This window comes from Gossypium hirsutum, chromosome D09 (assembly GCF_007990345.1).
Source record: "Gossypium hirsutum isolate 1008001.06 chromosome D09, Gossypium_hirsutum_v2.1, whole genome shotgun sequence".
Lineage (NCBI taxonomy): Eukaryota > Viridiplantae > Streptophyta > Magnoliopsida > Malvales > Malvaceae > Gossypium > Gossypium hirsutum.
The window spans coordinates 39,135,255-39,149,575 of record NC_053445.1 but is presented as its reverse complement, the minus strand read 5'-3'; the positions used below and the strand labels follow the sequence as shown (position 1 = coordinate 39,149,575).

Sequence of the window (14,321 nt, the reverse complement as noted above, 5' to 3'; positions counted from 1 at the left end):
TGCTAGATCAACTTCTAGATTGACTGCACTAATCCACCATACTAATTGTCGAATTGTCGTTTAGAGCTCGCTAGCGAAATTTTTTTTTATAAAAAAAACTTAATAGCTTAGTGACTTAAATAAAAACTTTTGAATTGTTCAATGACTTAAATGAAAACTTTTCAATAGGTCAGTTACCGAGTTGTAATTTTTTTAATTAAGTGACCAAAACGAAAATTTACTCATAATATAGTGACTAATGGTGTAATTTATCCTACATATTATCAGATTTTTGTCAAATTGAAAACAATGAGAATCAAGTTAAGATTTATTTGAAGTGATTAGAGCTTGCAACTACATAACATGAGTTTAAACCTTGACATCTTTCTTTTCCTTCTTAAGATGGTAATGATAAAAAAGAGTTAATTACACCAAACGCTACTAAAGTATGACCTTACAGGGGCTTGATTTATTTTTTTGAAAAAATACAAGGGCTTTTTCATGCTTTAAGCTTTTTTTAGAATATTTTTATATAACCTAAGTTGAATGTTTGCTAATAACAACGTATTAATAACCAGTTATCATGGTAATAAAAAGGCAGGAATGGATGATACTTTGTATTTGAGTCAATTATTCCATCACTTATATTTTTTTTTGTTAATTTATAAGAGTTATATTTATATGTAATTTTAATGTAAAATCTGATTTATATAATTAAATTTAATTAATTGCTTAAACATATTTAGAATTGAAATTTCATATATCATAACATTAATGAATTTAGATATCATTTAAAATTAACTTATTTTTTATTCCACAACATTATATCTAAAATAAACATTTTAATTTTTCACTTTTTTTTACAACAATGCTAAATATTTGAAATTATAAACCAAAATTTTCAAAAATAATTTTTCATAGAACTTTTCAACTTTTTTCAAAAGTACTTTTAAACCTTAAAAAAGTAATTTTTAAAAAAATGTAAATATAACATTTAATATTTAAGCGTGGTTTCAATGCTTATTTTGGTACATTAGTTTTTAATTTGATTTTTGATTTTTTTCCTTCAAGCATCAGAGTTTAGCTTCAGTGTTGAGTTTGATATTTGAGTATTTTTTTGTCTTAATTAAGTACTTATGTTTTTTTTACTAGAGCGCAAGTGTCAAATATTAATTGATTCAATGATGTCATTTGGTATAAGTATCAAATTAAACATTGCGAACAAAATCAAGTATCAAATCAGAACAAAAGAAAATCCGGTACCAAATAGAATATTGAAACTAAACTTATATACCAAAATTTATATTAACCGTTTTAGAAAAAATGCTACACAAGCATTAAATTTAAAGAAAAATAGAGGGGCTAAATTTTAAAATTTCAAAGAGTATAGGGACTCAAAGAAACATTAAACCAAAATTAGTACAAATAATAATAGTACTAACTTTCTCTCTCCTTTTCACTAGTTTATTGCTACCCGTCCCATTCTTTTCCTATTCCCACTGTTGAAAGGAAACTACTCCTACCAGCTACGACAAGCAAACAAACAAACCATAGACTAATAAACTAAAGCAATGGATCAACTATCCCTCGGCTTCCGCGCCGAAGAAGATTTGCAATGCAAACAAGACTAAACACTCTACTAACCCCGCTGAAAAGAGCCACAGAAAAAACAGCCTTTTGATTTGAACTCCATTCCCACTCTGTCCTCTTCTTTGTTCCTTTTCCTTACCTTTTCTAACTTATCTTACAAAGCTTTAGAACTTAACCCATTTCGGCATTTCCTTTGCTTATACTAGTTGTTACATTACTACACTTGGTAAGTTCACTTTGCCATATGCTCTTTTTCTTTTATTTCTTTGAGTTCCCAAGGAAATGCTTTCAAGGAAAAGACAATTCCTTTTTCTTTAAATTTTGCCATTGTATGTTCAAAGTGGGGTTTTCTTTGCGTATTTGTGGTGTTGTTTTTTCATTTTCTTTTGGGTTTTGGCCTTCTTCTTTTTTCCCCCTTTGAAACTGATGAAAAAAAAGTTCCTTTTCTGAGTCGATAGTAACTTAGCTCTGTGTTCAATTCAGGAGCTTTGTAATGGCAGCCTTGCAGACTTTATTCCTTTTTATTGAGATAGATTTTTGTAAAAGAAAACGAATCTTAGAAATGTTTTCTTTTTGGTCTCTGTAGTCTCTTTTTTTTTTCTTATATTATTCAGCAAAATGGTGTGCTTTTTTTTTTGGTCTTATAAGCTGCTGTGGATCTTGTCTTGAGGGTACTTTGAACAGTTTGAACATTTTTTCTTAGCTGAAAGAGTGTTTTCCTAGAAAATATTTTCCCGAGAAACAACCGAGTCAACAGTCAATCTTGTGTTTTGGACCAAGATAAACAAAAAAAAGAAGGTTTGAGTGGCATTTGAAATCATTTTTTCCATGTTGTTCTTAATATTCAACCCCCACGCTTCGTTTTTACATTTCATGCCCTCATTTCACGGCAACAATGGAGGGAGAAATCTCACTTGCTAGATTACAGTAATGCCCCTTTTGGAGTGTTGAAATGCAATCCATAAGGAAAACATGAAAAAAAAAGGGTACTTTTACGTAAATTGTCTGTTTCCATCCCTGAAGCTGTAGGGTCCCTTGTGACTATAATAATGTCTCATGGACCATAAACAAAAGTAGGGTCTTGGGGCAGCATTGAATGCGGTAAAGATGAAGGGTAGCTGTTACTGTCTGGTTAATTAGTGGATAGCTTATGCTTTTACCTTTTTCCTTGAAGATATTCTTTGGTTTGCCATATATTTTATGCCCTTGTGGTTTCATATATGTGATGATAAGGAGCACTTGGTCTTTCATATGAGCTCATTAAATCTTGTGTTTTTTTTAACCCACATTTGCATTGAATTCTTCTGTCGCTGCTCGTGATAATTTTCCGATCTGTTATTGCAGGCGTTGTGGGTCAGGGAAGCATTGAAGTGGTGTAGGATAACTAAACTTGTTTTCTTTCATAACTTTGTGTAGGGTTAATATTCTTTAAATTATGCAGACACCAAAATCAAGGTACCTTTTAAATTCTATTGCCTTTATTACTGCTGATTCTTCGCTCGTGAGAGGTTTCCTAGTGTGTTTCGTTGATGCATTTATGTAGTTATTCTTGAAAATTAAACTTAATTGGTGGGTCAGTCATCTAAACAAGTGCCATTTAATATTTTAGGTTGTCTTGGTTTTAACTGGTGCCAAGGGGTACAGGGAAGATTTTTTCTTGGAGTTCCTTTCTTTCGGATTTTTATCTTGTAGCTACTATAAGGGTCATATTGTCTGGTAACCGTATTAGGGTGCAGTCTCTTTCTGCATGAAGGTAAAACCATTTCGTTTGTCTCCTATCTTGAGGATAGGATAAGCTAAGCCCCTAATGGCACTAGCAAATAGTGTAAGTGAAGCACTTGATAAAATTTATTTGTGGTTTATCATTTGTTGAGATCAATGTGGAATTTGTTCCTTTGTTTATCACTTGATTTAGGATGTTGGTGGGAAAACAAGTATATAATTGAAAACTGGAATAAGGATAGAACAAGAATAAACTATAGATTCCACTGATTTAGGTGATTTAAGAAGGATTGATTTTTTTTTTTACCTTCTAGAAAAGTGTTGTTTGGCTCTGTTCTATCAGAATTGGAGCTAACTTTCACATGTTTGCTCATCCATAATTGGTTTTAGTTTGTAAGTAGATCAAAAGTACTCCGAATACAATGTGATCGATTGAACATTATGAGATCTAACTAAGGGGTTGATCCTCCTTTTGACCTAATGTCAGAAAGCTGGTATTACATTTTTTATGACTTATTTCTAGCATGATTTTAAATAAAAAAACCCACATGAGTGCATGACGAAATGGCATACTCTAAAAGTTTCTGTTTGTCGCTGTATCTGTTTGGTTTTTCCAGCCACAATGTGGTTAGAAATTAAAACCTGTACTGTTTTGTAATGCAGTCTAATATACAAACATGTAGAGCTTTCAGCTTTGATGTGAAATTTCTAGTGAATTTACAGTCAGTTAATTATCCTAACTGGAGGCATTTTAAATGTCTTCTCGAAGTCTTTGAGCCCTATCCTACTTTTTTATTTTTAATCTATGCTAAATCACTGGTTAACTGTTGTTTGGCAGAAATGGATCTTCAGAAGGGCCGCAAAGGGTCTCTCATCGAGCTGTTCGTCAACTCAAACCAATCACACTAGACACTGAGGCTGCCTCGACTCCAAGTTCAACTAGTAGAACTTCGAAAGAGAAAAGCCCTAAAGTTGTTGAGCGCCGTTCACCTAGAAGCCCGGCCTCCGAGGTATGCAAAGTAGAGAACATTATACAATATTAGAGAACAGTGATGAACCTTAGAAAGTTTTTGATAAGTGCATAAGAAACCCAACTATTATGGCCTTTTGAGTGTTGAAAGGCTTCATGTTGCTTCACAAAATCTACTGCAGTACCTCTTCATACTTGGTATTTCTACAACCCTTTCTCCTTTTTATAGAAGCATGCTAATAAGCAACTTGTTTGTCTTATGAATGATGATCGGCTTAATTTCCACCTTTAACTTCTGATCTATTTTCAATGAAAACTAATGGTTTGCTTTGTTCATTGATACCTTTCATTGAGTTAATTTTCTAAGCTTCTATAATGGTGATGGTAGGCTTGGTGAAGCAGTTAATTTTGCTAGCCAAGGAAAAAAATGATAAGAGATTTTATAACTTGTTATAGAGTGATTCTTTCCAAAGTCCTTGTGGATGAGACACGTACCGGCATCAAATAAACATTGATGTTTTGAATTATAAGTAGAGTTAGCACCTAGAATGAGGGCTCTTTGAATCCTATGTGAAAAATCTAATATTATCCTCTCTACGTGTTTCAGAAGAAGCGCCCGAGCAGAATTTCTGAACTGGAAGTACAGAATTCGCAGCTTCAAGAAGAACTAAAGAAAGCAAAGGATCAGTTAAATTCATCCGAATCATGCAGGAAGCAAGTTGAGCAAGATGCTGAAGAGTCAAAGAAGCAACTGTTGGCCTTGTCTGCAAAGTTTGAGGAGTCCCAAAAGCAGCTACTTGAGCTGTCTGGTTGCAAGGAAACTCATGTTGTCGAGCTCCATAAGATCTCAGAAGAACGGGATCAAGCATGGCAGTCAGAGCTCAAAGCTATACAGAGGCAGCAGTCTCTTGACTCAGCTGCTCTGGTCTCAGCTGTGAATGAGATTCAGCGACTTAAGGATCAGCTTGAAAAGGTGACTGAATCCAAGGCTGCACAGACCCGGCTAGCAGAATCAGCTCATTTGGAGCTTCAGTGCTTGAAAGGAAACCTGGTTGAAACTCAATCCCTTGTAGAGAACATGAAAAAACAGCTAAAGGATAGCCAAGAATCGGAAGCTCAGGCCCAAGCAGTGGCAAATGAGACTCTGCTACAACTAGAAGCTGCAAAAAAGACTGTTGAAGCACTTAGGTCAGAAGGCAAGAAGGCCGTTGAAGCTTACAACTCCATTGCTTTTGACTTAGACCAATCAAGGAAACGTGTTTATTCACTTGAAGGACTTGTTCACAAACTGAAGGCAGAAATGACTGATTCTGGTGGCAGCCTCTCTATTGAGTCCGATGGTAACTGTATTGCTGTTGAGCATCAAGCTGGAGAAAGTGAGAAACCTGAGCAATCTCATCAGCTTGAAGCAGAGATATTTTCTTTGAAGTCTGAGGTGGCGTGTTTAAGATCTGCTCTCGAAACTGCTGAGATTAAATGCCATGAAGAAGAAACCCTAAACACCCTACAGATAAAGAGTGCGAATGAACTGGTTGAGCAGATAAAATCTGAAGCAAGCTTGAAAGAGGCAGAGCTGTTAGCTGAATTACAGAAAGCAAACTTCAATATTGCTGACTTGAAGGCTAATCTGATGGATAAGGAAACTGAGTTGCAGTGTATCTCAGAGGAAAATGAAGAGCTTCACATGAAACTTGAGAAAAACCTGTCTCGCCAGCAAGAATTAGAACTTGAAAAAGAGCTAAAGTTATTGAATGAAGCTATTGTTGACCTGAAGGCAAATATGATGGACAAAGAGACAGAATTTCAAAACATATCGGAAGAGAACGAGATGCTGAGGTTGGAAATCAGTAAAAGGGACATGGACAAAGGTAAAACAAATGATAAAGTGGCTGCTGAGCTAGACGAGGCAAGGGTTGCCGAGCGAGAAGCTATTATGAAGCTTGGGCTTGCAATGGAGGAGGCAGATAAGAATAACAGGAGAGCTGCCAGGGTGACTGAGCAGCTCGAGGCTGCACAGATTGCCAATTCAGAAATGGAAGCAGAGCTGAGAAGGTTAAAGGTGCAATCTGACCAGTGGCGCAAGGCTGCGGAAGCAGCTGCTTCAATGCTTTCGGCAGGTAATAATGGGAAGTTCATGGAGAGAACTGGTTCACTGGATAGCAACTATAATCCAGTTAAGGGAAAAGTTAGCCCACCTTATGCCGAAGATAGTGATGAGGATTTGCTGAAGAAGAAAAATGGGAACATGCTGAAAAAGATTGGGGTGTTGTGGAAGAAGCCACAGAAATAGGCAACAATGCGGAATGCCCTACCAAAGTTGCACTGATTCCATGTTCTACTATCTTATTATCTCTCTCTAACGCCTTATTTGGACAGATACTTGGGTTACTCGAACCAAGGGTCTTCTTGCTGTGTTGTTCACAACCACCACTATTTTAAAGCTTTGTAGATAGGTTATGACGATGGCTGAACACCGGTGACAGCATATTCTCTTTTTTCTTTTCCTTTTTTGTTGATATGTAAAATGTGGGGTGTCATCACCTTGACAATGTAAGTTTGGATTCGGATTCCATGGTTGTTCTGTTAAGCTGCTTGCGTATGGCCTTCACTAATCAGCTGCCAAGCTAACATGATTTATGGTTTGTTTTTACCTTGTATTCTCCTGCCATAGATTGAAGCAATGATTTATAGTATGAGTATGAATTTGATACAAATATGTTTGAACCCTATCAAAATTTTCTATGTACTTGAAAAAATGTCTTACTCTTGCACCCGTATCTAAATATTACTGCTGGAGACACTTGAATCGAAGTCACAGATTAGTTTTTAAACTTTAGTTTCATCATTTTTAGTCCTTGCATCTTTCAAATTATAAAATTTCAACTTGAAAAAATCTAATACACAGATTAATGATCATTATTTACGTCAAGACTAACATTCCAAAATTTGAAAACTATAAGAAATTTGAATGACCCAACTAGAGAATATAAACTAAATCTAAAACTATACATTTTATATAATACTAGCAATTGAATTTAATTAAACAAATTTAACTGTTATATTTAAGTTAAAATTAAAATTTCAAATTTTAAAAAATATAAAAATCACAATTGACCAATTTAAGTACATGAACTATAATTGATCAAATTAGAATACAAGAATTAAATTCACAATCTTTGCAAGGTATAAGAACTAAAAGCATAATTTAACTCATGTATCTTAGACCACAAGCTCTGCTAAGTTCACAACGTTTTATTTATTTTTTTATTTTTCGTTAATGTAATTCTTGACAATTAATTTCATTTTAATCTTAAATTTGAAAAATATAAAAGTGTAATGATAACCCAATAAATTTGTAACTAGAGGTGTTAATACGCCAAACTAAGTCGGGTTCAACCGAGCTTAAGTATAATATTGACACATCTCACGCTTACCAAGCCCATGAGTTTAAAATTTTATCCAAACCCTTCCATATTTAAAAATAGCTAAACAAAATCCATTTTTATACATGCCCATATTACATTTTTAAAAATTTTTATACTATTTTAATTTAATATTTACTTTTTATATTATTTTAATTTAATATTTGATAATTTTATATAAGTTTCATTTATTAAAATCTCATATATAAGTTTCAAATTTTAATAGAACCAAAATTCAAGGACCAAATTGCTAAATTCGAGTGTCAAATTGAAAAAAAAAATCAAATACTAAAATGGATTTAATTGCCCCAAATTCAGAGGGCGAAATTAATATCAACCCTTCCTTTTTTTGGTCATTGGCTAGTTTCTTTGCACTCTGTTGGTTATCAGTGGACAATCGTAAGAACATAGAGAAAACGTAAGAATTAAAAAATAAATATAAAATTCAAAGATACTGAAAACATCCATTTAGTTGGGATGAAAAAGAAGAAAACATGGCATTTAAGATGTTCACTATTTTTTATGTCTATCAAATGTGTCGTGTCATAAATTTATATTCAAAATTGTCAAATCTATAAAAAAAAAATCAGAAATAAGTATGACCAGTTTAAAAGTAATTTAAAAGAAAACTTCCGTGGAAATTTTTTAAAAGAAGACACCACCTGCTTGTAAAAACAAAAAATTACTTACGCTTAATTACAGGGTGTCATAGAGCCAAAGCCATATTTGTCAGCATCCCTCCATAGCGCAGTGCAGTGGGCTTTCTGGTTGGCTTGGCTATCAACTGATAAAACCTTTCTCTCAACACAATAACTCCACCTTCTATGTAGTATCGTGAGTAAAATATTGGGAAAATTCTGCATCAGCATAATCAATCAAGTGTTAGAAACATAACGCCCACCAAAATGCTTAACAATATACATCCATATCTGCATTATGTATATAGGCCCTAACTTTAGATTACATTGTTAATAAGGAAATGACACTCACATTTGCAATAGAATACCAACTGCATTATTGTCGAGGCTAGTTGGAATGCAATAAAAAGCATTTATTGTGGCCATAACCATAACTCAACCAGACAAGGTTGCTAGCAGCTTTTATTGTCATGTGTGGATCCAACCTATATTTTGGGTGTAGCAAAATTATCATTTTTGTGTTCAAACTCAAGCTAGGGCATAGTTTCTTAAACATTTGTAAGTTAAATAGCTTTGAATTCAAATTACCTTTATGCTCATCCAATAATAACAAGGACATACAACAGAATAGCTTGTACTAGCCATCAGAAAAAGGATAGAAGTCTCTGATAATATGCCTTACATTCTTAGAGACCCAACAACAATCTTCCATGAGACCATCTCTCAAAGGATTATAACTGTATAATCACCATTCATACTAGAAATAGCACCCTTACGTAAAACTGTGAAATATCAAGCACCCACCGACCACCATTACACAACTTACAGTCCCAACATTATAAGAAAGAAAAAAAAGAACAATTCAGAACGCTAGTTCCTCGTGTTCTTTCTCAAGGCTACCCACCACTTAAAAAGAATAATTCTTATTATAGAATAATATTGCAGACAAGAGTCAATGAATGAGTGATCATGTCTCAGGTTACTCACTTCAGCAATAAAAAAATTCATGAAGGAGCTAGAACAGATTGACATGATAAAATGATAATCTTCCTTAACTTCTAAGAGAGAAAAAGTTGTTTTACTCCTATTAAATCACCAATGACATCAGTCCAAACAACCTCATTTTGGTCAGCATGCTATTAAAGCTCTGAAAATTAATTTGAAAATATTATACAAAATTCTACTAAAGATAATGATCTAGCAACATTCTGCCACCAAATCATTGTAAAGATGTTGAAGACTGCCATCAATCTACCCTCAATATTTGTTCAAACATTGAATACATACCATGATCCACAAGTTGTTTACAACATGGTAGTATCCACTGGATAGCTCCCTAGAACTCGCAAGAAAGTGGCAAACTCCTGCCAGGGGAACATATTGTTAGATATCTCACTAATTCTCTTAAAAGGTTATGGAAGAGGCAGAGCAATATACCTTTAGATGTCTTAGGGCATTCTGTGCTCTCTCTTCGGCCATGGATGCTTCGAAGTCCACATAGAAAAGGTAGTCAAAATATCTAATTACAAGACATTCACAGAATTAGGGTGAAATCTGATAAGTGCCAAAAGAAAAAGATATTTAGTAGAATTACTTTGAACCATTGTTGCTATCATCAGATGCTCTCAACGGCTGGTTCCTCAAGGGACGGCTTTCAATCTGATCAAAGGTAACAAATAAATAAAGGATGTTAATACAACCCCCAAAAAATACCCTTTCAGATGTAGTTTACCAAAGTAACTTAAACAAATTTATACAGAATTTAAAAAAAATGACCTTTGTAAGGTTGATCTGCCGAAGAGCAAAAACAGCAAGTGCCTTGAAAAGAACACCAGGACCCTCCTCTAGTGAGAAAACTATACTTGTCTGCAGATTAATTGCATATAATAGAAAAACTTCATGAGCAACAATGATCCATAAATGCAGCATAGCAAAGGAACAGCTTTAACCAAATACTTTGACTGCAAATGGTATTGTCATTGAAAGGCTAACCTTGAATGGCTTCTCCACACCAGGAATAATGGGTTCCCTGGCCAGCATGAGAAATCGAGTAACATTATCACAATCATCCTGTTGAAAAGGGAAGGCACACCAGATTTAAAAGTTCTGACAAATATCCAACACCAAGCAACTATGAACAACTAAAACCAACATAAACCTGAACATCTTCAGCAAGAATGTTCAGTCCGTATATCTTTGCAGCTGAAGAACTTGCAACAGCTCCCGTATCTTTTAGTTTGTTGAAAGCCACGTACTACATATAAACAGCCATAAAATCAGTCAAAACTAGGAACAACTCAAGCGATACTGGCAGTTAATTCTAAAAGCAGACATGTAATCTGAATTCTATTCTTTGCTATATTCATAGGGAATAAAATGTATTTGATCAATTTTGGATCAGCAAGGATCACAAGAACTAAACTAGATAAATCAGTTCCTGCCTACTTCCTATATGCAATGCTTAGACAATCAAAGAACATAATGTACTTAGCACATTCAGCTACTAAGCTTACATAATCTTTCATGTCAAACAAATTTCTACACTTCAAATCATGACTCACCTTTGCTGCAAGAGCAGTATCATCAGTTGCTTCTCTGCTCAAGCCTAACTTTGTTAACGTGTTCTCGCACTGAGCTAGAGCCTGAAACATTATTGAGTTAAAACAAATATATTACAAACAACAAGAAAACTTTGTCAACAGGTAGGTTAAATCTTACATCATACCTGAGGATGACTAAGAACCCTTTGTAAGTCCTCAACTCTAACACCATGATTGGCTAGTAAGCAATGACGAACTGCAAGCTTAACCTCCCCGACAATGTGCAAGCTATGGCGAAGCAAGAGGTCATAATTCCGATGAATACTACCACCTAAGGAATTCTCGATCGGTAATACTGCTCTATCCACTATCCACTTTTCTACAGCCTAAATAAAATAATACTTAAAAGCAGTTCTCACTGAAGACTAATCAATATGCTTGCAAATTCAAAATCAACCCCATTTTCTAACATGAAAACTAAGTATTTATCCATGAAAAAAAAGAGTTCAAGTAATTACTTCAAAAGCAGCATCAAATTGATCACAAGGAACAGCTTCACAATTCGGATAGGCCTTCTCAGCAGCTGCTTCACTGTAGGCACCACGAACTCCCTTTAAAATTTGAACACAAATTAATCAAACAATTTCATTGAGTTATAACGATATTTTATAAATATATAATTAAATTATAATCTTGACCCAATCTCCGACGTTAATAAAATAAAAATATATGTAATGTTATTATTGCTATGTAAATGTAAAAAAAAGAGATTAAAATACTACCTGATACGCAACGCGAAGGCGAGAGCCAGCAGAGACAGAATTAGGGAGCTGGGTTGAAGAAAGTGGCCCTGAATAACATAACATAAAATGCAAAATTTAAAAGTAAAAGATAAACCCAAAAAAGAAAAGCGAAAACGGGGATATCATACTGGGATGAAAAGGGGAGTCTTTTGAAACAACGTCATACGGGGAATCCTCGAAAAGCTCCTCCAAACCGACAGCCTTCGTGACCTTATTGCCTCCGTCGTCGTTGTTATTCCCGTCGTGGAGGGAAGCGAAAAGAGCGGAGAAACGAGGGCGGTTCAGAGGAAATTGGGGAATTTGAAACGGTGCCGCTGTTCTCTGATAGGAGACTGTCCCTTTTCCAAAGAGTATGATCGACGGGGACCGTATATTGGAAGTGGCCGTAGCCATTAATGAATCAGCTTAGATCTGATTACAATAGCGGTGGTGAGATTTTTATTTTTGATTGAAACGGCGGCGAGATTTTGAAGACTTAAATGTACTAAAAAATATTTTAGGTTCTTTGCATTCTGGGAAAAATATTTAGGGTTTTGGACCGTAATTTTCCGCCCCAATCGATATATTTTTGGTTCGAGAATACGCTTAAAGGCGAAATTATTTCATAGAACTTTTAATGTTAAATTTGGTTATTAGTCCCTCTACTTTATGAAAGTTGTGTATTTAATTTCTGTATTTTAATTTGGGCATTTTTAGTCTTGTACTTTTTAAGTTTTAAAATGTTAGTCCCACCAAACGATAATTGTTAAACTCGGTAAGTCTTACCATTTTCAAAATCTGATGTAGCAAACATATTATCATATGTGTAATACCATGTCAACTTATTAAATTCTATAATTTGGGTTTTGACAAATAATTTAAATGAATTGAAAATCTGATTTGAGTTAAAAAAAATTTTGTAGTATATTTTATATTTTTTGGCTAAAAAAATGGCATCAAAGTTGATTTCACAAGTTTTTATAATATTAGTTTCGGATGTTCTTCAAGGGCATGGAACTTCAATTGAAGATATTATTAATTTAGTTTCGAGAAACATTAAAGAAACGTATAATTATCTAACTTTTTTTTGTTTTGTTCTTAATTTGTTACCAAATTCTATTAAATGATAATTTTCTTTAATTCTCATACATATTAGTTCTCAAAAAATAATATTTTTGAGATTTTATTTTTCTACAATTTTCATATAGAATTTTCTATTTTTAAAAAAAATAAATTTGACTTCTTTTAATAATTTTTATATAGAATCAGACAGAAGATATAAAAGTAAAAGATTAAAACTGTTAGTATACTAACTAAAAAAATGACACTAACAGCTAGCTAGCAAAAAATATTTTTAAAAACTTTAGATTAAATTGTAATTTTTTTAATTAAATAATTTTATCCATAATTTAATAATTAATAATGTAATTTACCGGTAAAAGGGAAGAGATAAAAGCGGAAAGAATTTCTTTTCTTTTTTGATAGACGATACAGAGAAGTAATGGAGGGACTTTTGCCATTTTCCTTTTTTGGGTTAATTGCAAAATAACCCTTGCAAAATTACTACATAAGCCCTTTTACTTCTTCTGTAATATAAAATCTAGGCCTCAACTATATAACCCCTCAATTAACAGTCCTTACAAATTAGTCCATGGCCCAATAAGCTAATTCAAATACCGATAAATTCGACAATAATTGTTAGTGTAAATTTTCTTTAATGATATTATAGGGATAATATGATTTTTCTTTTTTGGCAAATATAAAGTTTAGATAACAAATCTAAGATAACATCAGCAGTTAATATGATCTATCTATGAGCAACAACAATTGTCGAATGTCATCCTTCAAGAGTTCTCTTACATATTTAGGAGGTTCCTCAAGAATAACCAATTGATCCATCACGCCACTATCTGCTTTCGCGATGCAATCTACAACTCTGTTAGTCTCAGGGATAATACTATATTAGTTCTCAATAAGTTTTGGAGATGTATGTCATGATTTCCAATATCAAAATTTGGTTACAAGTTTCCTTCTAATTAAGTTGTACATTCATATTTATATTGAGGATGTAGTTCCATGAAATGCGGTCAAGGGGACTATTCACTTTCAATAAGAAGACCGACTTGAGCATTAAAACTATGACCAAAGGTAATTTTGTACTTCTCAATTGGGAGATTGAATCTCAACCTACCAAGGATATCAATTCAACTTTTTCTTTCTTTTAAATCTGTAATTGATGGCCAAAGAATAAGCAACTACTGTTGTGCCCAAATTATATTTTTCACATGCAATGATTCTTCAAAATTTGGTGATCTGCTTCACCTTGTTAACTTAGCTCGTTTGGATTGTGCTTCAACAAGCTTAGGTAAACCTCAATTTAAATTAAATAATTTTAAAATATTTATAGTTTTTTATTTTATTTTTTAAACTATAAAAATTCTCATAGTTAGCTCGATCTCGAACTTTTTTTTTTTAAATTACAATGCAACCTGTCTCATAAACAATTCGAATTATAGCTAAACAAAAACTATTCACTTTCACTAAAAACATAATATCTCAAACTTTGTACATAAGTTACTAACAATCAAATTTTGAGCTAATTATACCTATAGCTAAGGAACCATTCACTCTCACTAGACCTAGTCATAGGTCAGGTCACCCATGCGAGCTCAAAGGCT

At 33.6% G+C, this 14,321-nt stretch overlaps 2 protein-coding genes across 11 annotated transcripts; one reads left to right on the top strand and one right to left on the bottom strand.

Moving 5' to 3' along the window:
• The first annotated feature begins 1,445 nt into the window (after positions 1–1,445).
• LOC107891498 (interactor of constitutive active ROPs 3) lies at positions 1,446–6,848 on the top strand. Of its 5 annotated transcripts, none has more exons than XM_041100591.1 (4): positions 1,446–1,795; positions 2,914–3,024; positions 4,130–4,301; positions 4,869–6,848. In XM_041100591.1, exons 2-4 carry the CDS (start codon positions 3,005–3,007, stop codon positions 6,549–6,551), a joined length of 1,875 nt encoding a protein of 624 aa, XP_040956525.1. In that variant the 5' UTR covers positions 1,446–1,795; positions 2,914–3,004; the 3' UTR covers positions 6,552–6,848. The 5 variants fall into 5 exon arrangements, with proteins under 5 accessions (XP_040956525.1, XP_040956529.1, XP_040956526.1 ...); XM_041100595.1 differs by lacking the exon at positions 1,446–1,795 and adding an exon at positions 1,798–2,367; XM_041100592.1 differs by lacking the exon at positions 1,446–1,795 and adding an exon at positions 1,820–2,555.
• On the bottom strand, positions 4,683–12,246 carry LOC107891499 (arogenate dehydratase/prephenate dehydratase 2, chloroplastic). Of its 6 annotated transcripts, XR_001682239.2 has the most exons (14): positions 11,793–12,246; positions 11,644–11,711; positions 11,380–11,472; positions 11,047–11,247; positions 10,883–10,963; positions 10,480–10,575; positions 10,314–10,391; positions 10,098–10,187; positions 9,916–9,980; positions 9,759–9,840; positions 9,609–9,685; positions 8,674–8,806; positions 8,374–8,540; positions 4,683–6,923 (listed from the first exon to the last, which is right to left on the bottom strand). XR_001682239.2 is itself a non-coding variant. In XM_016816326.2 (12 exons), the coding sequence occupies exons 1-11, from the start codon at positions 12,055–12,057 to the stop codon at positions 9,626–9,628; spliced, it is 1,179 nt and encodes a 392-aa protein (XP_016671815.1). In that variant the 5' UTR covers positions 12,058–12,246; the 3' UTR covers positions 8,123–8,540; positions 9,609–9,625. The 6 variants fall into 6 exon arrangements, 2 of the variants coding, with proteins under 2 accessions (XP_016671815.1, XP_040956530.1); XR_005918100.1 differs by lacking the exon at positions 8,674–8,806; XR_001682237.2 differs by lacking the exon at positions 4,683–6,923 and having other exon boundaries at positions 8,123–8,540.
• Between the last annotated feature and the right edge of the window lie 2,075 nt (positions 12,247–14,321).